Source organism: Schistocerca americana, chromosome 8, assembly GCF_021461395.2.
Source record: "Schistocerca americana isolate TAMUIC-IGC-003095 chromosome 8, iqSchAmer2.1, whole genome shotgun sequence".
Taxonomy (NCBI): Eukaryota; Metazoa; Arthropoda; class Insecta; order Orthoptera; family Acrididae; genus Schistocerca; species Schistocerca americana.
Window position 1 is genome coordinate 439,545,822 of NC_060126.1, and position 24,689 is coordinate 439,570,510.

The 24,689-nt window shown below is 42.8% G+C and overlaps 1 protein-coding gene across 1 annotated transcript; it reads left to right on the plus strand.

Annotated features, from left to right (window-relative positions):
• The first annotated feature begins 23,148 nt into the window (after positions 1-23,148).
• On the plus strand, positions 23,149-23,583 carry LOC124545905. The gene has a single exon (XM_047124866.1). It carries the CDS (start codon positions 23,149-23,151, stop codon positions 23,581-23,583), a length of 435 nt encoding a protein of 144 aa, XP_046980822.1.
• Positions 23,584-24,689: the final 1,106 nt, after the last annotated feature.

Here is a 24,689-nt window from a genome sequence, read left to right on the forward strand (position 1 = left end):
GCCATTCGTGCATTATACGGTAATGATGATGAATTTGATTTCCAACAAGACGGCGCCCCGCCACTCTATCATAGGGACGTTCGAGCATACCTGGATCACAATGTGCCAGGCCAGTGGATGGGACGCAGGGGACCAATCGAGTTTCCTGCACGCTCTCCAGACCTCACGCCGCTGGATTTCTTCTTATGGGGCACGGTAAAAGATGAGATGCACTAACGTAAACCACGTAATCTGGACATACTTTGGAATGAGATTCAGGCAGCGTGCGCAGAAATCTCATTGGACACTTTGGTACGATATATGGAATCAGTGGTGACTCATACTCAGAAATGATTGATGCTGAAGGTCACCAGTTTGAACATTAATCACGTTTGCAAAGTACATTTATTTTTCCAATTGGGCTTTAAGCTTTCTATTTCCAGAAATTTAACATTGTAGAACGGGAAATAAATTTTCTATGACGCTTCAAAGTGTGTATACATTTTTTTGACGCACCCTGTATACGTAACCATAAAAACAGGGCAGTAGGTAGGAAAGAAATTGGGATGTGGATATGGGTCTTTATTGTGTAATTGGTTCGACAGGAACAATATTAGATACATAAGTGGCATTTATACACTGAAGAGCCCAAGAAATTGGTACACCTGCCTAATATCAAGTAGGGCCCCCGCGAGCACGCAGAAGTGCCGCAACACGACGTGGCATGGACTCGACTCCTGTCTGAAGTAGTGCTGGAGGGAACTTACACTGTTAATTCTGCAGCGCTGGCCCTAAATCAATAAGAAAACGAGGTGTGTAAATCTCTTCTGACCAGCAGTTGCAAGGTGTACCAGATATGCTCAATAATATTCATGTCTGGGGAGTCTAGTGACCAGCGCAAGTGTTTAAACTCGGAAGAGTCTTCGTGGAGCCATTCTGTAGAAATTCTGGACGTGTGCGGTGTAGCATTGTCCTGCTGGAATTTACAAAGTCCGAAGAAATGCACAATGGACATGAATGGATGCAGGTGATCAGACAGGATGCTTACGTATGTGTCACCTGTCACAGTAGTATCGCATACCACTCCAGCTGCTCATTACAGAGCCTTCACCAGCTTGAACCGTCCCCTGCTGACATGCAGGGTCCACGGATTCATGAGGTTGTCTCCATACCCGTACACGTACGCCCATGCAACATGCTTTCGGTCATCAACAGTCCAATGACGATGTTGACGGGCCCAGGCGAGGCGTAAAGCTTTGTGTTGTTCAGTCATCAAGGTTACACGAGTGGGCCATTGGCTCCGAAAGCCCATATCGATGATCTCTAGTTGAATGGTCCTCAGGCTGACACTTTTTGATGGCCCAGCGTTGAAATCTGCAGCAATTTGAGGAAGGGTTGAACTTCTGTAGAACGATTCTCTTCAGTTGTTGTTGATCCCGTTCTTACAGAATCTTTTTCCGGCCGCAGCGATCTCGGAGATTTGATGTTTTACCGGATTCCTGATATTCATGGTACACTCGCGAAATGGTTGTACGGGAAAATCCCCACTTCGTCGCTATTTCGGAGGTGCTGTATCCCATCGCTCGTGCACCGACTATAACAACACATTCAAACTCACTTAAATCTTGATAACCTATCATCTTAGCAGCAGTAACTGATGTAACAACTGTGCCAGGCACTTGCGTTGTATAGGCGTTGGCGACCGCAGCGCCATATTCTTCCTGTTTACGTATCTCTGTATTTGAGTAGGCATGCCTAAACCAGTTTCTTTGGCGCTTCAGTGTAGTGCTCAGTGGGCTCAGTAGCCACTGCAGGCATTTCTAAGTAACACATAACAACATTACAAAAAGAAAGTGCTGATACATTACAATGCATGAGAGCAATAATAAAGATTTGACGGAGGGCAAACAGCATCAAAGCACTGGCCGGTAAGTGTAGTGTGGCAATATATTGGTTATAGCAACATGAAAGCAGAAGGACTGGGAGACTGGCTAGCTGTGCTCTGTGAAAACTGCACTGCACAGAGTTACTAGCTGAAGCACGCAAGATAACACACCAGAGCAAGAATTAAGTTACGAGCTACTTCACCAGAAGTTGGGTAATATTGAAACAAATGCGTCCCAGAGCCGCGTAAATAACTGTGAATTTTGAGGCAGGTCCATTCCAATTCCAGAGGCACCATCATGACGCCAGTTCTGTACTAGGTGACAAGACGCCTGGACATCACCAGCTGCAGCCATTAGTTCGAGATAGAACCAGGACAGCTGCCCCCACCACCCTGTGGGGCTTGGCTCCACAGGGCTGCCGCCCCGCCATTGATGCCAGCTGCTGCCTGATACCTGTCAGGGGGTAGAAATTCATGCCACAACACACAGCAGTCTTTGCTCATCACTGCAGGTGGATACAAGCAGGGTCAAGCTGCGTCTGGGTTGTTGCCTAGTATGGGCATTCTTCTGCTGAAGGCACTTATAGTACAAGGGGAGCCCCACTGGCTTTAGGGCCTTGGCTGACTGAATGGCCGCTGGGTGCCTGCTGGCCTGATGTCAGTATCATGGGACGCTGATACATGTACCTCTTTGCCAAGGTAGAAGCCTATAATCTGCCTGCTGCATTGGAGTGAGGTGTGCCTACTTCACAGTGACACCAATGAGACGTGTAACTGAACTATAGTAGAATATTTCTCTTGACCATTAGTCGCTCACTTGACCCAAACCTATGAGTGGCACCTGAAATTGGCCAACCACATACAGAGTTGTGCCAGGAAAGCAGACATCGCCATCAGTGGACAGCAGAGAGTTTACCACCCTCTGCAGCATGACATCCAAACTGCTGCCTAGGGCACCTTCATTGTAGGGTGGTTAAACAAAGTTTGCACTTTGCTGATCATTATGGGGTCCAGAGCCAAGAGTCATCTTAAATGTAAGGCTAGAAGAACCAGTGGATGTCTCCGAGTTTAAGGCAGATGGTAAAGATCAGTGTTTAGAACCTGGGCTTTCTGCACCTTGTGGCAAATCTGCGGGAGTTGTTCATTTTACTTGACATCGTATGTTGAATCAATGCAGGGATGCAGGAAGTCCAGGTGGCTCATGATTCCACACAAGAAATGAATATGGTAGCGTGATTAGTTGAGGAGTGTTCTGTTCTTTTTGTTGTGGAGTTGTTATTGTGGAATCCATAAATATGAGTAAGGGTGAGGCAATGATGAAGACACAAGGTGTCAGCAACGAGGAAACTATGCAGTCATTAACTGATCAAGTAGAGTGGTTAAGAGTGGTAAGTACTTTGATAAACAATAAGGATGATGAGTTGGATTCGTTGAAATCCCAGAGTCCAGTGGCCGATCCAGCTACTGTGAACGTTACTACTTTTTTCTGGTATGTAAACTACGGAGATCTCTTGCCAGCGGCTGAGAGAGGGGTTGTTCGGACAAACTGTTGCAAAAAGCGAGATGCTCCTCTCTGCAGAATCGAAGACTTTTGTGTGATGTATATAGGATTGGACAAGGTCAAAACTTTTGAGTAGCTTGTGCAAGTATTGGTCTCAAAGATATGCGAAGCAGAATGGTGTGTGTTTTTCTGTTAGCAAGTAAGTATCATTTCTAAAAGTCCAAATGAAGCCATAGAGGATACAGTAGACAAGACTAGAAAAATTATTTTGTGTACATATGAACTGACGCAGAGTGATGCAGCAAACAAGTTATAGTCACAAGAAGCCAAGTATGCAGCATTCATTGCCTTCCCGAATGGCTTAGCACTGGAAATGTCTAGGAAGGTGCACAGTGGTAGATGCAGGATCTCCATGACTAGCAGTACATTTTCAAGAGATTGATGTTACGAAGGAGAAAGGAGAGCCGTGCACGGCTCGCGTTTATTCCGTTTATTGTTTGTCATCTTCTTTTACAGTACTGCCGCCTCGTTTTCTTATTCCATTTACTGGCATCACTATCTTCCTGCCTTACTTGCCCATGAGTGGCAGCAGCAGTGCATATCGATAAGTGCACTGTCGTACCATCTCTAGAGCAACCGATTGTATTTTTGGGCGGTCGTGTGTCTCGCAATTAGTTGGAGATTGACCAGCAGTGCAGTCAGCATGCAGCAGCAGTGCAGTTGGGGATTGAGCGCCAGTGTGGCGCCAACAGCCAGTGCTCGCCGACCGCTGCCAACACACATGAACTGTCCACTGGAGGGAGACTGGAATGGGACGACTGTTGGTTGGTCGTTCAGTTGGTCGTCTCATCGGCCGACGTATATGTGGTCCTTTCACCATTTCCGGACTTGGGCAGTTGGCCGGTTGGTGTGGAGCAGCAAGGAAATCTCCGCGGGGCGTAGCTTGGCCGGGCCTGCTGACGACCTCTATGCAGTGTCAGAGTGTGAGGTGCAGTTCCCATTGCTACGAGGTTCGTGGCTCACCAATCCCGAACATGAAAGTTGAGTTTTGACTTAATCTGCCAGCAAGTCACGACTGTTAACATTGTGTCGTTTGTAGTTCGTTGTCGCTGTTGGGATATACCCCCGACCAACAACAACGAGTTTTTTTGAGGTGGAAAATCTTAGCCACCCTCCAGTGAAGTTTAACTGTACTTGGTTATTTGAACTGAAGTGCACCAGTGGAATTTTCTGCCTTGTGGCCTTTAACGTTCCGGTTACCTGTCCTAGCCATTGACGTAAATTCAGGCAGTGTATTTTCCTCGTTGTGTTGTCGCTGTCTAGCACGGTGTGTAGCTTGACAGCTCAATGTATAATTGGTTGTGGGCACCAATGCCATCCACATTGTTCCATTGTTCAATGGAATGTTGTGTGCTGGTCGGGTGAAGCGGCGGTTATCTTGTCAGTGGGTCCGTTGCCTGTCTGTAGGTTGGGTTGTCATCAGATCGATAATGGTTCAGCCGATTGCCTGTCTCACCTAACCGAGCATTAGTGTTTGAATTCCAGGCTGACCCTTCGAACTTCTGAGCGCCGTTTGGTGCACTTCCTTTCCTTGTTTGTTCTTGTTGTTTGTACTTGTATGGCTTCTAGCCGAATGTTAGATTAAGGTTGATGCCTTGGGCATCAGATGGTTTGGGCCTCCAGCCTAATTTAAGAACTGTTTTATGTAAAGCCTTTGGCATTTTTTAAATTAATCTTATTGAGTCTTAAGTGTTGGGCCTTCAGCCAATTTTGAATTTAATTTGTTTGCTCTTAAAGTGTCAGATTCCTTAGGCCTTCAGCCTAATTGAGGAACTGTTTTACGATAAGGCTTTGCCATTTAAATTTCTGATTTTGGTTGAGCTTTAAGTTATTGGCTTTTAGCCGTTTCTAAATTAAAGTGGCCTTGCCCTTAAGGCATTAGATTGTACGGCGCATTCAGCCGCTAATTAAGTTCCAAAACTAAAGCTGTTTTTTTTAAGAAAAATTTTCTTGGCTCTTGTAATGTTTGATCAAATAAAAGGTTGTATGTTGTAGTGTAAGTGACAACCGCTTACTTTGGCCCCTTGGTAGCAGAACGTGGTTGCACTGTGCTTGCTATTCTAGTTGCTGTCAGTTTCACTTTTGTTCTGTTTTGTGCTCTGTGGCACCATACTGTTGTGGCTGTTACTTGTTTCAGGTGCTTATCGTAATGGCAGTCAGACAGTGTCCGGGAATTGGCCTGCTCAGTAAGGACAACGTTGTTTACGAGGTGGCAATAAGGCGCCATCCAATTGAGGGCAATATTCCGGAATTAGTAGCCCGTTTGTGCGCGGCCGCTCTTAATACGGTTGACATCACGTCGGCAGTGGTGTGTGAGACAGGAGCAGCAACTGAATTTTGTTTGAGGCTGTTAGAGGCCTTGGGCACACCATTTGTGTTTTGGAAGGAACCCAAGCTAGTGACAGTCAGCCAGATAGTGTGCAGGCATAGTTAATGCATTGCTTTCGACAGCTCTTTTCGTTCTCAATCGAGAAGAGTTTTTTTTTACTTGTCATCTTCTAAGACTTAGCTCAGTACCTTCTTCAGTGCAGGGGTGTCGAGTTGCCTTTCGGCATATGTTTTCTCTGTCTGGTTGGTTTCTCGCAGGTTTCTCGCTTTCGCTTTTGACCTAGTAACGAGAGTTGAATTAGTTATCTTTTGGGACTTAGGTCGGTCTGTTCCTGGTGCAGGGATGTCGTTAGCCAGGGGGCGTGTTCCCTCTGCATGGGCGGGTCCGAGAGAACGTTTCGCTTGCAGCTTTCTCATGCACATTGTTTTGCTTTCATTAAGGAGCTCCTGCTCGATTTCAAGTTAGTGAGTGTGAAATCTTATGGGACTTAACTGCTAAGGTCATCACTCCCTAAGCTTACACACTACTTAATCTAAATTGTTCTAAAGACAAGCACACACACCCATGTATGAGGGAGGACTCGAACCTCCGCCGGGACCAGCCGCAGCGCCTTAGACCGCTCGGCTAATCCTGGTCGATTTCATTTTGCTATGTCACCCCTGGGTTTATGTTTGGGGGGGGGGGGGGGGTTGAGCCATGCACAGCTCGCGTTTATGCCATTTATTGTTTGTCATCTTCTATTACGGTACTGCCGCCTCGTTTTCTTATTCCATTTACTGGCATCACTAACTTCCTGCCTTACTTGACTGTGAGCGGCAGCAGCAGTGCATATCGATAAGTGCACTGTCGTACCATCTCTGGAGCATCCGATAGTATTTCTGGGTCGTCGTGTGTCTGGCAGTCAGTTGGAGACGGACCACCAGTGCAGTCAGGACACAGCAGTAATGAAGTCGGGGACGGAGCGCCGGTGAGGCGCCGACAGCCAGTGCTCTCCGACTGCTGGTGACACACATGAACTGTCCAACGAAAGGAGATTGGAGAAAGACGACCGTTGTTGGTTGATCGTTCGGTTGGTCGTCTCATCAGCTGATGTATATTTGGTCTTTTCCCCATTTCTGGGCCTGGGCAGTTGGACAGTTGGCACTGAGCAGCAAGGAAATTTCCGCAGCGCGTGGCTTGGCCGGGCCCACTGGCGGCCTGTATGTGGTGTCGGAGTGTGTGGTGCTGCTCCCATTGCTACGAGGTTCGTGGCTCGCCAATCCTGTATATGAAAATTGAGTTTTGACTTAATCTACCAGCAAGTCACGACTGTTCACATTGTGTCGTTTGTAGCTCGTTGTCGCTGTTGGGATATATCCTCGAGCAACAATGTGTGTTTTCAAGTTGGCAAATTTTAGCCACCCTCCAGTGAAGTTTAACTGTACTTCGTTATTTGAACTGAAGTGCAACAGCGGAATCTTCTCACGTGTGGCCATTAACGTTCCGGTTAGGTGCCCTGCCCATTGACGTAAATTCAGGGAGTGTATTTTCCTTATTGTGTTATCGCTGTCCAGCACAGTGTGTATGTTGACAGCTTAATATATAATTGGTTGTGAGAGCCAATACCTTCTACGTTGTTCCATTGAACTTCCTGTTGCGTGCTGGTCGGGTGAAGCAGAGGTTATCTTGTCGGTGGGTCCGTTGTCTGTCTGTTGGTTGGGTTGTCGTCGGATCGACAATGGTTGGGCCAGCTGCCTGTCTCACCTAAACGAGCATTAGTGTTTGAATTCCAGGCGGACCCCCAGAACTTCTGAGTGTCCTTGGGTGTACTGCCTTTTCTTGTTTGTTCTTGTTGTTTGTACTTGTATGGCTTCTAGCCGATTTTTAGATTAAGGTTGCTTTGCCCTTAAGGTGTCAGATGGTTTGGGCAAGTAAGGCAGGAAGTTAGTGACGCTAGTAAATGGAATAAGAAAACGAGGCGACAGTATTGTAATAGAAGATGACAAACATTCGTTTTACGTAAAGTCTTTGGCATTTTTAAAATTAAAGTTTTTGAGTCTTAAGTGTTGGGCCTTCGGCCGATTTTGAATTTAAGTTGTTTTGCTCCTGTATAATCAGGTTTGGTCTACTATAGTCATAAACCATTAATTATCACCTCTAAAAAATCAGGTTGTGGCCACAGAACATGGTGACGGCGTTAGTCGTTGTCTACGTATTCTCTCTTCAATGCAACCATTTTTCACAAAAAATCTATTACTTTGCGGAATACTATGTTGTAAAGCCCGCCCGGTTATCCATACGGTCTAGAGTACTGCTTACCAGGCGTGGATTAGTGTCGAGGTCCGATGTGCCGACCAGTCTCTGGATGGTTTTTAAGGCGGTTTTCCATCTGCCTCGGCGAATGCGGGTTGGTTCCCCTTATTCCCCCTCAGTTACACGATGTCGGCGATTGCTGCGCAAACACTATCTCCAGGTGCGCTACACCATCATTACTCAACCACGCAAACATTGGGGTTAGACTCGGCTGGTGTGAGACGTTCTCGGGGATGGGGGGTCAACTGAGGGCCGAACCGCACGATAACCCTGGGTTCGGTGTGGAGCGGCGGTGGTGTGAGTGTACTGCTGTAGCCTGTTCTGGTGTTGTGAACCACTGAGGGCTATGGCGGGGCCGAAGCCTCTCCGTCGTTTCTAGGTCCCCAGTTCCATACAATACAATATTGAAGTAGTCTGGTGAAAATGTTTTTCATCGAAAACCACCTTCGTCGCCATTCTGAATATGCCTGCTTCGCAATAGTTGCTTCATTTTAGGATAGAGGAAGATATCATTGGCTCCCATGTCGGGAGAATACACCCCAGGAGAGGGGGCGGGGGCGGGGGCAGTGAAGCAGTATTTAATCGCCCAAAATCACACTACGGGTCACTATGTCATGTATAGAACGGGTCTGGACGTTGTCGTATAGCAGTAACAGTTCCTGGATACCTTCCCACGACGATTCATTTGACAGACTCTCGAAACCTCCTCAGTAGATTTCAATAATATGACAGTTTAGGTCTCACGAGCATTAACCTTTAGCACCACATCATAGCAGTTCCAAAAAAGTAATCAACAACACCTTGCACGATGATAGTTAAGTATTCTCCTTTCTTGGTGGAGGTGAGTGTACATGTTTCCAATGCTTGCTTTGATACAATGTGTAATAGGTGTACTGTAGGTTAGGTGTGGACGAGTGGTTCCCTGGTGTAGGTTGGCAAAGTAATGGACTATAAATATAGGCAGTCAATTAACAGAACACTTTATTGACAGGCACGTACAGGAATGGTTCAGCGCATCTGAAACACATAGACTGAAGATAACCGGATGTGATCCCCAGTCCCTGACACAGGCGTTCGCCGTGAATGGAAACGGTAGCCCGACTACCACAGTATGATGGCCGTGGATGACTACAGAATGGCGGTGCCTCAGCGAGGCCACGTTCGTGAGTCGAAGTTGGACACTCAGGCAGCGGTCGTTGGTTCGCGGTGCAGTGGAGATGCTGTGACGACCGACGCAGGCTGTGCGTCATCGGATGGCCTAGCGGTGACGACACCATGGTGGGTTGGCCTTGATGGTTTAAATCTCCGATTCAAGGTGCTGACAGCTGCGGAAGCCCCATGTTTCGAAGCAGAGGCAAAATGACTGGAGCGGGGTCCATGGCCAGACATGGCGTAACCATTGTGTCAGTTGGTCATGCGGCAGGGACCCACATGACATCCCTCCGGTTGACTCGCAGAAGCGCCGGCTGCTGGAGCAGTGACTGCTGACGTTGCTCAAGTGGCTAAAGCACCGGATATACCGGGTTGAACAATCGGCCATTTTGGATCCCAATCCGAGGACAGTGTTACATGCTTCGCGTGGCGTAGAAAAGTGGATCAGCGAATTTTGCTTAATTTGTTTGTTACACTGTGTCAAATGGTTGGGTGCACAGCTCCAAATTGCTCAAATAATAGCAGACGTGGCCGCTATAAGTTTCACCGGTTTCTTTCAGATATAGATCGGCGTCAAAGATGGCTTGCAAATTCAACGTTGGATAATTGCTGAATACTTTTATAATCCTAAATAGTTCCTCAGGTATCACTGCATGCATGAAGAACGTCTTCACATGAATTTTTCTTTACATTACTCTCTTACAGCCCGGTAGATTGACATGATTTGTATTTACCAACAGTCCAGCTGTGTATGAGAAGTAACGATTAAAAGTATTATTCACTACTGACGGGTCAGTCAGTTTATTGCTTTTTCAAGCAGTTTGACATTACTGTGATTATCTGACTGTCACGTAATACTCTTTTAATAACTAGCCAGGTTGCTTTAGTATTACTCCTGGATTTGCCAAACAGTTATTTCCCAGTTTTCTTACTTTTTAAACAACTCCTGACAAATTTCTTTTAAAGCTTTTGAAATAATCAAAAAAACTGAGATCAATAATATACTCTGAGTACTCATGCATTTCCCTCTTGTGGTGACACGAAATGTTTAAGCCTGTTATGTTCTATTTTGATATTATACCGTTATTGTTTAAGAGTAAAACTCTTATTTACTGTAAGAGCAACTAGATGTACCATACGTAAACCAGAAAATAAGTTACTGGTAACTCATTTTAATAGTACTTGGTAAGTATTTAGAACAGCAACGTAAGACTTACATGGAGCGTAAGTGAACGTCTCATATCTCGAAATACTCGTCTAATCACCTACTTTTATTTACTTGCCTCTTAAAGTCAAATGTAAGCCAATACATTTACCATGCTGTAATATTATCTGCGCGAGGAATGTACATTTGATGGCCTTAAGAACATATCAGAAAGTGTAAGTATTCCTCATAGTTTAGAAGAGCGCCTTCAACGTGGAATTCAAAATGGCGAATTGTTCAGTTGGTACTATGCAGTGCTCTAGAACTGGCGGGCCACTGGCTCTCAGACGGCTGCCTGGTTTCGTCGCTGGGCTGCTTTGCCAGATTGCGATCCGGTACATTTCCTCCCTCCTCAGGTTAATCTAGTCCTCTGGATTCCTATGTTATTGCTCTGACTGTGGCAGAGACACTTACAAATCTGTCAATGTTCCTTCACTGCCCGTTTTTCCGTCTGAGCTTGGCATAAAATTGGGCGTGTATTCCTTTCGTTTTTATATTACACTAGACGAAGGACCTCACAATGCTTTAGCATAGAGTTTGTGTGTCCCTCTTTGATTTCCTCTTTTCTCTCTTTTTTCACAAATTAATATTGAACGTAGTGGTTGAGTCACTTCCTAACTGGGACCGACATTACTGTGGCGGACCTGCAGGCTGAAGGAAGTAAGAGCAGAATTTGAGCAACTTCACATCAGAGATGGCAGTAGAAAATACCTTTCACACTAGCCAACAGTGAAAATGTAACTGTGATGAAATAAATGTTCGTTAACTGTATCGACCACGCTTATAACGAAAACAGCAATGAAAATCTCTACTTAGCTCTCTCTTCCAAGTTTAAGGGGTTGCAGTTAATTATAGTTATATTTTATTAGAATTCATTGTCAGACTTCCCATATAAGCTTAGGTATTCTGCTGATGGTAAACTGAGTAAGTTTCAAGTGACAACAGCTGTGGGTATCTTGTCGCTACTTTTAACCCGGGCTCGTAACAACAAAGGGAAGGGGAAGAGGAAGGGAACACGTTTCATTGAAGCGAAGTTTCACTCTATTACAACCTGTGTCCTGTTCGCGGGCTGGAATAACATGTTAATGAGACATAGTTAGTGCATGTGGTCGCTGTAATTGCTATGACTCAATATGACTCGCAAATGCGTAAACAGTGAAGACAGTTTTTCCTAAATTTGCGGACAGACTACATTTAAACGACAAAAGAGGCCACTAACGCCACATATTACGAAGGCGTACAGACTATGGCTGTGAAACTGGGAACCAGAACAAGCCCTGAGATCCTCGTATACACTGAAGCGCCAAAGAAACTGATATAGTCATGCGTATTCAAATACAGAGATATGTAAACAGGCCGGAGACAGCGCAGAAGTCGACAACGCCTGTATAAGACAAGTTCAAAAATGGTTCAAATGGCTCTGAACACTATGGGACTCAACATCTGAGGTCATCATCCCCTAGAACTTAGAACTACTTAAATCTAACTAACCTAAAGACATCACACACATCCATGCCCGAGGCAGGATTCGAACCTGCGACCGTAGCAGTCACGCGGTTCCGGACTGAAGCGCCTAGAACCGCACGGCCACCGCGGCCGACAACACAACAAGTGTCTAGCGCAGTTGTTAGATCGGTTACTGCTGCTACAATGGCAGGTTATCAAGATTTAAGTAAGTTTGAATGCGGTGTTATAGTCGGCGCACGAGCGATGGGACCCAGCGTCTCCGAGGTAGCGATGAAGTAGGGATTTTTCCGTACGACCATTTCACGAGCGTACCGTGAATATCAGGAATCCGGAAAAACATCAAATCTCCGACGTCACTGCGGCCGGAAAAACATCCTTGAAAAAAGGGACCAACGACGACTGAAGAGAATCGTTCAAGGTGACAGAAGTGCAACCCTTCCCCATATTGCTGCAGATTTCAATGCTGGACCATCAACAAGTATCAGCGTGCGAACCATTCAACGAAACATCATGGATATGGGCTTTCGGAGCCGATGGCCCACTCGTGTACCCTTGATGACCGCAAGACACAAAGTCTTATGCTTCGCCTGGGCCCGTAAACACTGACATTGGACTGTTGATGAGTTAAACCGTGTTGCCTGGTCGGACGAATCTCAATTCAAATTGTATCGAGTGGATGGACGTGTACAGGTATGGAGACAACCTCATGAATCCATGGACCCTGCATGTCAGCAGGGGACTGTTCAAGCTAGTGGACGCTTTGTAATGGTGTGGAGCGTTTGCAGTCGGAGTGATATGGGACACCTGATACGTCTAGATACGACTCTGACAGGTGACACGTACGTTAGCATCCTGTCTGATCACCGGCATACATTCATGTCCATCGTGCATTCCACCGGACTTGGGCAATTCCACCAGAACAATGTGACACCCCACACGTCCAGAATTGCTACATACTGGCTCCAGGAACATTCTTCTGAGCTTAAACACTTCTTCCTGCCCATCAAAACTCTCCCGACATAAACGTCATTGAGCATGTCTGGGATGCCTTACAACGTGCTGTTCAGAAGAGGTCACCACCCCGTTAAACTCCTACGGATTTATGGACAACCCTGGAGGATTTATGGTATCAATTCCTTCCAACACTACTTCAGACATAAGTAGAGTCCATACCAGGCTGTGTTGCGGCAATTCTGCGTGTTCGTGGGGGCCCTACAGGATATTAGGCAGGTGTACCAGTTTCTTTGGTTCTTCAGTGTGTATTGCACATCTTGTGTTTCGAATCTTCATTCATGGTTGAATCGTAAACGATCTTCCATCGGCTTTGTTATACCTGATTTAGCGAGAACCTTGAAACCGTGTGAATGATGGTTATTTTTGTATGACAACTCCATTGACACATGGTATTTCCAAGAAGAAAACGTCTTCCTTGACTTATCCTAACATACCGTCGGCAGTGCGACCAGCGCCTCACGGAGATGGACAGCCTGTTCTTGTGCCAACTGTCTGTGGTAGAGACGAGAGCGGCGGTGAGATTAGTGCTGCACCATCACCTTCAAAACCCAGTTGCTCGAAAGACCCTGATTTTGTGTTTGGCGATAAGTGAACAGAGATTCACGAATTAGCACAATGTGAACTTAATAACCTTTTAAGAGATTTGGAAGTGCCGAAAGAAAAAGCTAAACGATTGGCGTCAAGATTACAACAGTGGAATTGGCTTGATAAGACGGCAAATGTGACTGCGTTCTGCAACCACCATGTGACATTCACGTCCTTTTTCGACAGTGAAAGCAACTTGGTGTTTTGTAGTGATGTACAGGGACCAATGGCAGCTACGTGGATTGACTACAAAAATTGATCAGTCGAGGTTGTTCGTCGATTACTCAAAAGTAAGTGTCAAGTGTGTGCTACTGCATAATGGTAAGATTTTACCATCAATTCCGATTTGTATCACTGGTTACCGTCACTTGCTTGAGGTGTGTTCTGAAATCCTCTCTTACATTAACTCACTTTTCTTTCGGTGCTTGGCAGAACATGATAATAATATTAAAAAGGAAAACGCTTCCTAACCTTCCGCGAATTTTTTTTATATTAAATCCTCTCTATTTTTAATGACATGAAGGTCATAGAAAATGTAATGCTTATTGAAGAAACTTTGCAGTTCTAGACATAATCATGAACGGCAGCATTTTACACATTCCAAATAAGATTCCTGTTTTAAACATTTTAGAAGAAATTGTAATGATCCTCTGTATTAATCATGATCCGTTGGGCATTTTGAATAAACAGCCTTCTCTTAAGCAAGCAGGCCTACTGAATAACTTTTTCTTTTTTGAAGCAGCATCCAGCTTCATTTCCTTCACCTTCTGGCTTCTGATTATTGTACAGTATACATGTATGCTTCTTAACTGGGTCAGTATTGCCATTGCTTCAAAAATGGTTCAAATGGCTCTGAGCACTATGGGACTTAAAATCTGAGGTCATCAGTCCCATAGAACTAACAACTACTTAAACCTAACTAACCTAAGGACATCACACACATCCATGCCCGAGGCAGAAGTCGAACCTGCGACTGTAGCGGTCGCGCGGTTCCAGACTGAAGTGCCTAGAACCGCTCGGCCACTCCGGCCGGCGCCATTGCTTCAATGGCCCTTAGTGAGGATAAGCTAGTATACGGCATTATGCCCGTTTCCCATAGTGAGGACTTCAAAGTCTACCCAGTTTCTATTTCACATATCTGTGAAATGTCACCTTTTAATAGAAGCTTGCACATTTCTAGTTTTTTAGCCCATGACTACAGTGCTTTATCGTGCATCATTACCCGCGTCCTTACTAAATTAAAATTTGGCTGTCATTCATGATGTAAAATTTAACTTTCTCACGTCTTATCGTATGTAAGCCATGTTGAGTCGACGGCTTTTAGTTAGCAGTTTTCTGTATAGCTCCTACTTTTAATGCGCCCGTTTATTGCTACTGTTGCTAGCTATTAAATGGTATATAGGTTTTTAGCAGTGTGTACTTGAAGATTTAGCAACCTACTATTTTGCTAAGAAGCAAGATATTTTTTAATAGACATGGCACATTTTATGTTCTTTTAGCTCGAGACTATGGCACGCTATTCCACGTAGCCATGTACGTCGGCACTTAATTTAAATTTGCATGCCACTCATGGAAATGAAAAAAAAAATCATGGTGTTTTATAGTTTACGCGTAAGCTAGTCTTCAATTAAGAGTTTTACCGCAGTTTTGTAATGTCCCTGTTCACTATGTTCCTTTATCAGTCGTAATGTGCTCTTTTCACTGTCCACGCAACTTTTTTGTAAAGTTTTCTGTCTCTAGCATCTGAATCACTAATTCAGATTGTGAACTGCCGGGCTAGTAGGTCCCGCGTTGTTCTTCCCGTCAACAGATGGTAGTACTTTTGCCAGTCTCCTTCGTGTACGATTCTCCGCTGTGTACCACCAGCACTCTTCCATCACGGCGCTCAGGGTCACAGCACAAAGTGCAATAGTCCTGATGTTCATTGCTGTTTTACTTACCGAAGCAGTCGTCCGTAGTATTGTCTGGTGTCACTTTGACATTGACTTACGTTTTACAGCACCTAGCCCGACTGCTATCTTCTTAAAATGGTATATGGAACTCTTTTATTATGTCTGCTACTGCGTATGAAAGTTATTGTTAGCAACGGTCTCTTGTTTATTTTCAGTATCGCACTTTATTATGGGCATGCAATAGCTCGAAACCACTCTGGTGTAAGCATTCAAAAATAATAAAAAATAACCTTACAACTGAAGCGGTATTTCCAGTTTTTATTAATTGTGATTCAGGTCGGAGTTGTATTTTAAAATCAACTGGGGATGTCGTTTTGACTACCTAAGAGGGTGTTGGGTACTGCAGAATGATTTTCTCTTCTGGAGATGATGGTTACATGGCATAATCCGCTGCCTGACTTGGTGGTTACTTAATTTCACTTTTTTAATGTGAGCACCTTCCTGTCTTCCTAGAGCCCGTCGTTTTATTTTTTTCGCTTGACGGCAAATACTTCTTAGCCTTTCAGTGAAGTCCCGGACAGAGGATGAATTAGCCGGCCGGAGTGGCCGAGCGGTTCTAGGCGCTACAGTCTGGAACCGCGCGACCGCTGCGGTCGCAGGTTGGAATCCTGCCTCGGGCATGGATGTGTGTGATGTCCTTAGGTTAGTTAGGTTTAAGTAGTTCTAAGTTCTAGGGAACTGATGACCTCAGAAGTTAGGTCAGAGCCCAGAGGATGAATCCTCCCCTGGAGTAGGTTGAAATAATTCGAAAGGTGGGGACATTTTCCGACCAAAAGCAATCTCATAGGGTAAAAGACCCGTGTTTTCATGGATCTTTGAACTGTACACCATCACAACCCACTGTAATAGTATGTCCCAATTACCATGGCTAATATTACTCAGTGTTCTATGAACTCTCTCTGTTCTAAAGTTCGCTTGTGGGTGAAGGGCACTTCTTTATGCACATTAGGCAACAGTGGCGGCATTACACGTGGGCGACGTCGGGGACCGCTGACGGCCTCGCGCCTTTGGGCGTCTCGCAGAAAAGTTGTTGAAGCTGTTAAAATTTTAGCTCCGTCTCTATTTACGTATGAGTGTAGCAATATTTATCTATGGTCGTCTGGTGGCACTGTGAAAGTTAATCCCCATTACAAGATGCATCTAAGGTGTACACCCATGCGGCAGCGCTCCAAACGTACAAGCGTGGGACTGCAGACTGGTTCTGGTAGGCCTATTACGTTACACGATTAGAGGGATATAACTTTCGCGAGTCAGAGCATGAGCACTATACGGCAGTAAGGCATGGAACTAGAAGGAGACTGTTGTCTAGTCGTTCATACAGACTAAAAAAAGTTTGTAAAATAAACTATTAAGTTATATACTTAGAGAGAAAGCTGATCACCATATTAAAGAAAGATGCATGTTAAACGGAAGATACACTTACTTTTCTTTATACCATATTCACACCCCACTTGGTACACACAGTTTTCCGAACTGACGCATCGATCCAAGAACAAGCAAATGTAACATTGTTCTGTGTGAGAGACAATACAGGCAGAAGCATTGTCTTGGCCTATAATGCCAGCTCTCTGAAACCAATCCTAGCAAATCACAGTTCAGTCTTGTTTCAAATTATTAAACTGGTACAAGTGAACAACTTTTTTATCTCTGAAGATGTGGTTGTACCAGTTTCAGCCACACATACTAAAGAAACCCTATCCTGTGGTAAGTCAGAAAACAAATATATTTCTTGGCATATTTATTTGACTGCTATCGTACATGAAAAAAAAAAAAAAAAAAAAAAAAAAAACATTCTGCCGTGTATGATGATCGCACAGCCTATTCGCTCAGTACTATGACATTGAGTACTTTAAGTACCATACTGTACTTATCAAAGTACTTAGCACAAAATGTTTTTAATTCATCACGTCTATTGGACCCTCAAGAGACAGAGACACAGAGATAAAATGGGAATCCGATGCATCAAAAAGAAACGATTATATTCAACCAAGCTATGAGTTAAAATATCATGAAATTTCTTAAGAAAACTTCAGATGTAACTGGTCCACAGACCTCTGATGAAGCTCTTATCCAAATGTTTTTAGTTTTTGGAACAGAACCAGCTCCAGAGTCGAATAAACCTGTTACCCTTTCTCATACAGCATCAGAGTTGGATGAAATTGCTGTGGTCCGAGAGTGTGATCTGAATAAAAATTTCAAAAGTTATCATCAAGAGCAAACCGTTCATATAAGAGAGTCATTTATAGAATAATATCCGAGAAAGTAGGTATTTCCAGTAACATATTCGTAGCGTTATGATGTAATTCAAATTGGTCTCCACAAACCCTAGAGAAACGTGATGAAAGCTACCCCAAAGATGCAAATAAGACATTTTATTAAATTTGATTTTACTAGAAAATTGAGTAACGGCGAAAATCAGATGGTTAACTTACTCCATATCTCAAGACAAAGTCTATTGCTTTTCATGTCGACTCTTTTCACATTTGCAGACACAGGTGATAAAAGAATATGTAGTGACTGAAAAGATCGGAGTAGGATATTAAAAATGCATGAAAAAAGTCAAGAACACATGGAGTACACGATTAGATGAAGGAATCAAACACGGAAAAACAATCGGTAAGGAAAACGAGAGACTGATTAGGGTATCACAAAAGTATTTGTATAACTTGTCTGAAACATTGATCACACAATCTGGTGTTCGGAGGGCATCGAGAATCCCGTAACCTTAACGATAGCGGAAACAGTCGAAATTTTATAGACCTATATAAATTGTTATCCGAATATGATCTAACACTAAAAGAGCACTTGCAAAGTATTAACGAAAAGCAACTTCGTCAGCATTATAACGAAAAGCAACTTCGTCGGCATTATCTGAGTGACGACATACAAAATGGTTTAATTAGATTGCTGTCCAAATGTCTTATCAACGAAATTATAAATAGAGTCAGACAAGCAAAATATTATGCCTTCATGCTCGATTGTATCAGGGATTCGAGCTATGTGGAACAAATATCAATAATAATAATATTTTGTAGTTCCTCAGTTGGAGAGATAGAGGAATATTTCGTTGGGTTATTTTCCGTCGCAGAAACAACAGAAGTGTATTTGACAAATGCCATTTTAAAGGAACTGGAAAATAATGACCTAGATATTCAAAACTGTCGAGGACAGGGACATGATAACGTTGCCATTGTGGTTGGCATTAACAGAGGTGTTACAACAAGAATACCCAATATTAATCCCCGTGCTTTGTTCATGCTGTGAGGATGCTATTGTTGGAATTTGCTTTTGCAAGATGCCTCTAACACTTCTGCAACAGATAAAACTTTTTTCGGATTCATCTATAAAGTTTATATGCTTCTTAAAAAATCAAGCAACCGTTGGGATCTTATAAAAACTAAATTGACATTGAAACCTCTGTCTGAAAGACGATGGGAAAGTAGAATCGGAGCCGTAAAAGCGACATTTTTGCAATCTGATAATGTCATCAAATGTGTGAGTGACTCGAAAAGGAGGACTGATGACTCCGAAACTCTTAGAGACTGTTAAGCAGTCTTGAAGGAAATGTTAAAGTTTGAGCTTATTGTTGCAATACATGTGTGCTGTGAAACTTTACTACAAGTCAACAATATAAGTAAACTACCAATCAGTTAGAGTGAACTTGAAAGTCGCAATTGATACTTGATGTTCATTTCGTGACTGGACTCAAGAATTCCGAAACACAGAATTTGAAACAAGCGTTGCAAAAGCTGATTGTTTCTAGAAAAAAGAAATTTCGAAAATGAATCTCAATTTAAAAAGAAGAATCGCATAGAAAAAAACAAATGTTCGCTTATGAATAAATTGATGAACCTATACAATCTGTTGAAATGCAGTAGAGAGTTAGCTTTTTAACGTAATGATACTCTGTAACAGTCGATACGGTCTGTCCATTCAAAGTGCTCAAAGAGTATTTTGAACGATTTGGTTTTATTAATACAATACTTCGAGGAGGCGAAAACAGCAACATACAGCCTTTAGAACTTTATGAGGAACCCCAGCTTTTAAAATCCATCCTACAGGTCACAATCAAAGATGCAAAAACAACTTATTCGGTACATATTAGAAAACAATTGGAAGGAGTATATCAAAATCTTTACTTAACACAGAAGTTTGGTCACTACAGCTTCTGCCAAGAGAAGTTTCTCGAACTTAAAACTGATTAAGACATACTTTAGAAGCGCGATGTTCCAAGAAAGACTATCTGCGATGTCAGTACTATCAACTGAAGCGGAAATAGCGGCTGGTATTAATTACGACGTAATCTTAAAGATGTTCAAAGAGGCGAAAACCGGAAGTTTAATTTATTTTTATGTATGTTTGTTTAATGTAGTTTTTGTTATTGCAGTAACCCTTGTATGTTATAATAATAAAATTTGTATGTAAGTATTATTAGTGTATAATTCACCTCATTTAATTTAACATTTTCTTTCTGACTGGAAAGAGAAAGGGGCCTCACAAAACTGATTCGTCGCCGATGTTCAGTTTTCGCCTAGCACTGCCACTGGTAGTCGACATAGCTGCTTAAGTAATTCAGTCAAACAATTCATCCTTTGGTCCGTTATCATCGTTTCTGATGTGATGAATTTTGGTAACCACTGATTAACTACAGTGCGAGCCACTATCTCTGATTGTTGGTTTGGTATGGCAGTCGTGGCCAAATAAAGTGAAAAATGATCTGTTACATTTAAGAACACTTCGATCTCTCTCTCTGTTCAATTCCTACTGTTTGAAATGGTTTTTGTGTCAGCCAGTTTATTCCAAGGGGTTTCGCTGATAGCTGAACTCGGCTCGTTGAGGGCAAGGAATGGAGTTCTTTAAGTAGGATGTTTTTTTCTGTGGTCACGAGTCATTTTCCGCAACACGGCTTTCCACAGCTCATCGTAGTCTATGAACAGATCAAATGAAATCATGGGCTTGCCTCAATACTTAGCCGTAAACAGGCTGGCACAACGATGTGGCGACATCATTTTGTTTACCTGTAAGGCTCTCCATCATCAGAACCAAACTCTGCCTGTTTTGTCTACTTCTGACAGTCAGTGTCAGCTGTCTGTGCTCTGGATCACTCTACTATGTCTGTTCAAATGCATTCTACAGCGCCTACTTTGCGTTACTACGAGGTTTTCTTGGATGATGCGTTACCTCAAATCAAATTCGCAACACCTTAAGGCACAGCAGGCTAGCGTACTGGGTCGATCCTTTAATACTATAAGCCATTTTAGTGCAATGTAACCTGTTACAAGATTAAAACGCTCCTTTATAGAGAGTAAGGAAAAAGTTGTTGGATTATTTTCCTGTTTAGTTCAGTTCTTCCTTCCCATCAACCTCTTGGCTAAGAACACATCTTTGAACATGCATGATCGAATTACAAGACAAGGTAAATTCTTTCTGATAGTCTGAAAAAATATGACAAAGATCTGTGGTTAGTAACTCATTTACAGCTTCCCAACAATCTGGAGTTCAGTCAAATTTTACTCTTTTTTTTTTAGCAATACGTAAGGGTCTGGCAGCCTCTACAAAATTTGGATTGAATTTTCTGTTGACATTCGCGATTTCGAGATGTGGTTGTATTTCTTTAGATTAGATTAAATTAATACTTGTTCCATATACCGTGAATACGACATTTTGTAATGCTATGGAAGATGTCAGAAACAAAAGTTTCTTTACATGGCATAATTGAACCTCCTTTTTAATTTGTGTGATTACTGATTTATATGGAAAAATCATCTATAATTGTGTAGAAGGAGTTCAGAAATTCCTTTAGTTTGTTTTTGAATGTTGATTGGCTATCTGCCAGACTTGTGATGCTATTTGGTGAGAGATTGAATACTTTTGTGACAGGTTAGATGTAACCGAGAACAGAATAGTGAACATTAGCCTTTCTCCTAGTGTTTAAGCTACGCACAATGCTATTGCTTTTGAACTGTGATGGGCTTTTAAAAACAAAATTTTATAAGTGAATTTGTATGTTGTGAGGCTTCTGTGAAAATCCCTAGTTCCTTCAACAAATGTCTGCAAGTCAATCTTGGGTGGGCTCCAGTTCCTGTCGTGATTACACACTTTTGCGCAACGAATTCCTTTTTCCTTAATGATGAATTACCCGAAAATATGATACTGTATGAAAGCAGCAATGAATACACTTAGTATGTTAAGGTGCGAACACAGCGACAGCTACCGACCGCGACTGCAGAAGACAGATGGCAACGCTGCCGCCTGCAGTCGGTGTGTTGCGCAACGCAGCGACAGACAAGCTATGTAGTTGCCGGGAACAACTGCGTGAGGCGAGATGTCTGTTAACACCTCCGCTGTTATTGCGCTGTTGTTGTAAGAGGAAGACGATGACATTTTATTGTTGCATTCCAGGAAAAGACGAAAGCTGGTAATTCCTTTATATAAAAGTAGAACTGCACTGATAAAAGACATTTGTCAGGTGATGAAAATATCTTGAGGAGCTACTGTCGTTTAAATAAATGATAGTTTAATTTCATGCTCAGTTTTATTAAAGATGACATAATGCCACAGTGCCTAAGAAACGCAATACGTGCGGAAGAAAAATTATATTTGACAGTGAGGTAAGTCCACAAAATGTTATACATTATTAGATTGTGCTGCAGTTCCAAGAGAGTTCTGGAGGTTGAAGGGCTGCTGTTATCACTTCGCCGATGTGTGTTGCACTGCGCAGCCATTATTTCATAATCAGTAACGATCATACTAATTTTATTTTGGCTTCTGCATTATAAACTGGAGGTAAACTCCTTACAACTGTGCTGATGTGACGTAAAAATAAGTCAATATCATCATCTTTGTGTTCCATAAATGTTTTTAGTAAATTTTGCCTAATTTCGTCCCTTTCTTTCCACATTTTTAATATTGTGTCATCATTACTACGAACTTTACAGAGTTTTCTTTTCCGTGCTGGCACACAACGTTCTTCGTTTGTTACCACAGATGTTTCACCACTATTTCCTATTCTATGTGTTTCTGCCGTATCTTCTTCCTGTGATGCAGAAAGGTCCAGTTGACGAGTTCGATCTGCACTGTCTTCCTGGCTTTCTTGTATTGTTGTCTGTGATGATGTCAATGTAATATTTGTTCCTCCATATCTGTGTTGTGCAACACTGTCAAGGAACGATAGCTGTTCGTGTCTTTTTGTTTTTGAATTTTTTGAGGCAGCAGAGCCCGTTCCTAATTTGCTTTTCTTCTTGAACCTCTGGCAACCGTCCCTTAAAACTTTCCACTTCTTCTTACAGTCATCACCTGTAAATGGAAATTATATTAGCTGTATGTTTTCGTTTGTTTCAGATTCTTGGCCACAGGCGAAAGTTACCAGTCTTTATCATTTGCCTATCGTATATCACCATCTTACATATCAAGAGGCGTTAAAAATGTTTTGAAGATATTAAGAATAAGGCTGCTGCCCATGTTGATGCTACCTTCCACTGAATCAGATTTCAGACGTATTGAAGAAGAATTTTGGCTTAAATGTAATACACCTAATGGTGTAGGCGCTATAGATGGAAAACATGTTCGCATAAGGGCACCAGAGAGAAGTGGATATCTGCTTTTTAATTACAAAGATTTTTTTCAATTGTTCTGCTGGCTATTGTGGACGCAAATTGTAAATTCATTAGCGTTGATGTCGACGCTTACGGAAAATATTCTGATAACGGTGTATTTCAGAAATCGGCTATGGGCAAGAAAATAGCCACAAAGGAGTTTAATATACCTCCACCAAAATGTTTCCCAAGCACCAATGTGATATTACCACATTTCCTTATAGGAGACGAAGCGTTTGCTCTCAGTGATTATATGATGAAACCTTATTCCAGAAGAGTTGCTGCATCACATCCAGACAAACAGATCTATAATTACAGATTATGCAGTGCTCGTCGAGTGTCGGAAAACGCCTTTGGGCTATTAAGCCAAGTATTTAGGGTATTTTATAGCCCTATTCCTGTGGCGCCTGAAGTGGCTAACGACCTCGTTTTGTCGGCATGTTGTTTACACAATTTGCTACGAGACGGTTATCTTGAAGAAAATGATATTCCATTTTATAGCTATAGTTTTAACGAAGCAGCCAGCCAAACAACATTCATAGCTTTTCTCGTTTTGGAGGATTTCTAAACAGCAGTGGTTTTGAAATTAGAGACAAACTTGAAGATTTTTTCTCCAGTGAATACGGTTCTGTGGCGTGGCAAGGGGCAGCAATTAACAATGGGTTGTGAATAACAATGGATTGTAAATAATGATTTATGTAAGACGAAACATATATACTGTTGCCTTTTTAACATCTTCATAGTAAATAATTTGTTGAATATACATACTTGTTTTATTTAACTCTTGCGCTATAGCTTTCCAGACGTTATCTTTCACTAAAACAATTCTGTATTCTTCATGCCCTGCGTCATAAATTACAGAATATTTCGCCACACTGATAATCATCGGAGTCCGAGAACCTCATTTTCACTGAATTGGGTATGTTCGGCCAGTAAAAGCAGTCCCCGGTCGCTATGCGGTTCGGCGGCTGCGGTACTACTGGTCCCTGACCGGATGTGCGGTCTGCCGCCAAAGCAGGTACACGGCGGCAGACGACGCTGCCGCCGCGTTCGGCACGACTCACATTGCAAACAATGGCAACCAGTGGTGCCGCCTGCAGCCGGTCGGTGCAGTCTGCGGTCTGCGATCGTGTTCGGAATCGCACCGTTAGTTCACTGATAAGCTTATCATCAAAATTTCCAATAATGGTATAACTAGCTGAACTCAAATGTTTCAGTGGTTCATCAACGTGTTTCTTCCAATGCAATCTCTCATGCATGAACTCACATAAAAATTTGGCATATTGTGGCTGAGCTACAGACTGCGTTCAGACTCTACATTTATTAATGGAGTCTGCATTTATGAATGGTGTAATACCATTTACTGTACAGAGCTGTATAAACTGCGTATTATTAAAATTCAGCGAGCGTTCATTGGCTTCATAATTTTGTGAAAGTTGTTATTTATAATTGCCTCATCTAATTCTTGTTTGTTGGGTGTGATTACTATACTCATACCATTTGCGAAAAGAACTACCGTTGCATCTTACCTGAACATAGAGTGGCAAGCCAGTAATAAATGTTAAGAATAGTAAGGGACCCAAGACTGAAGCTTGTGGGACTCCCTTCTTGATACACCCCCAGTTTCAGAGCTCTGCTGATTTTTCCGCATTATGTGAACTGCTTATTTTCACT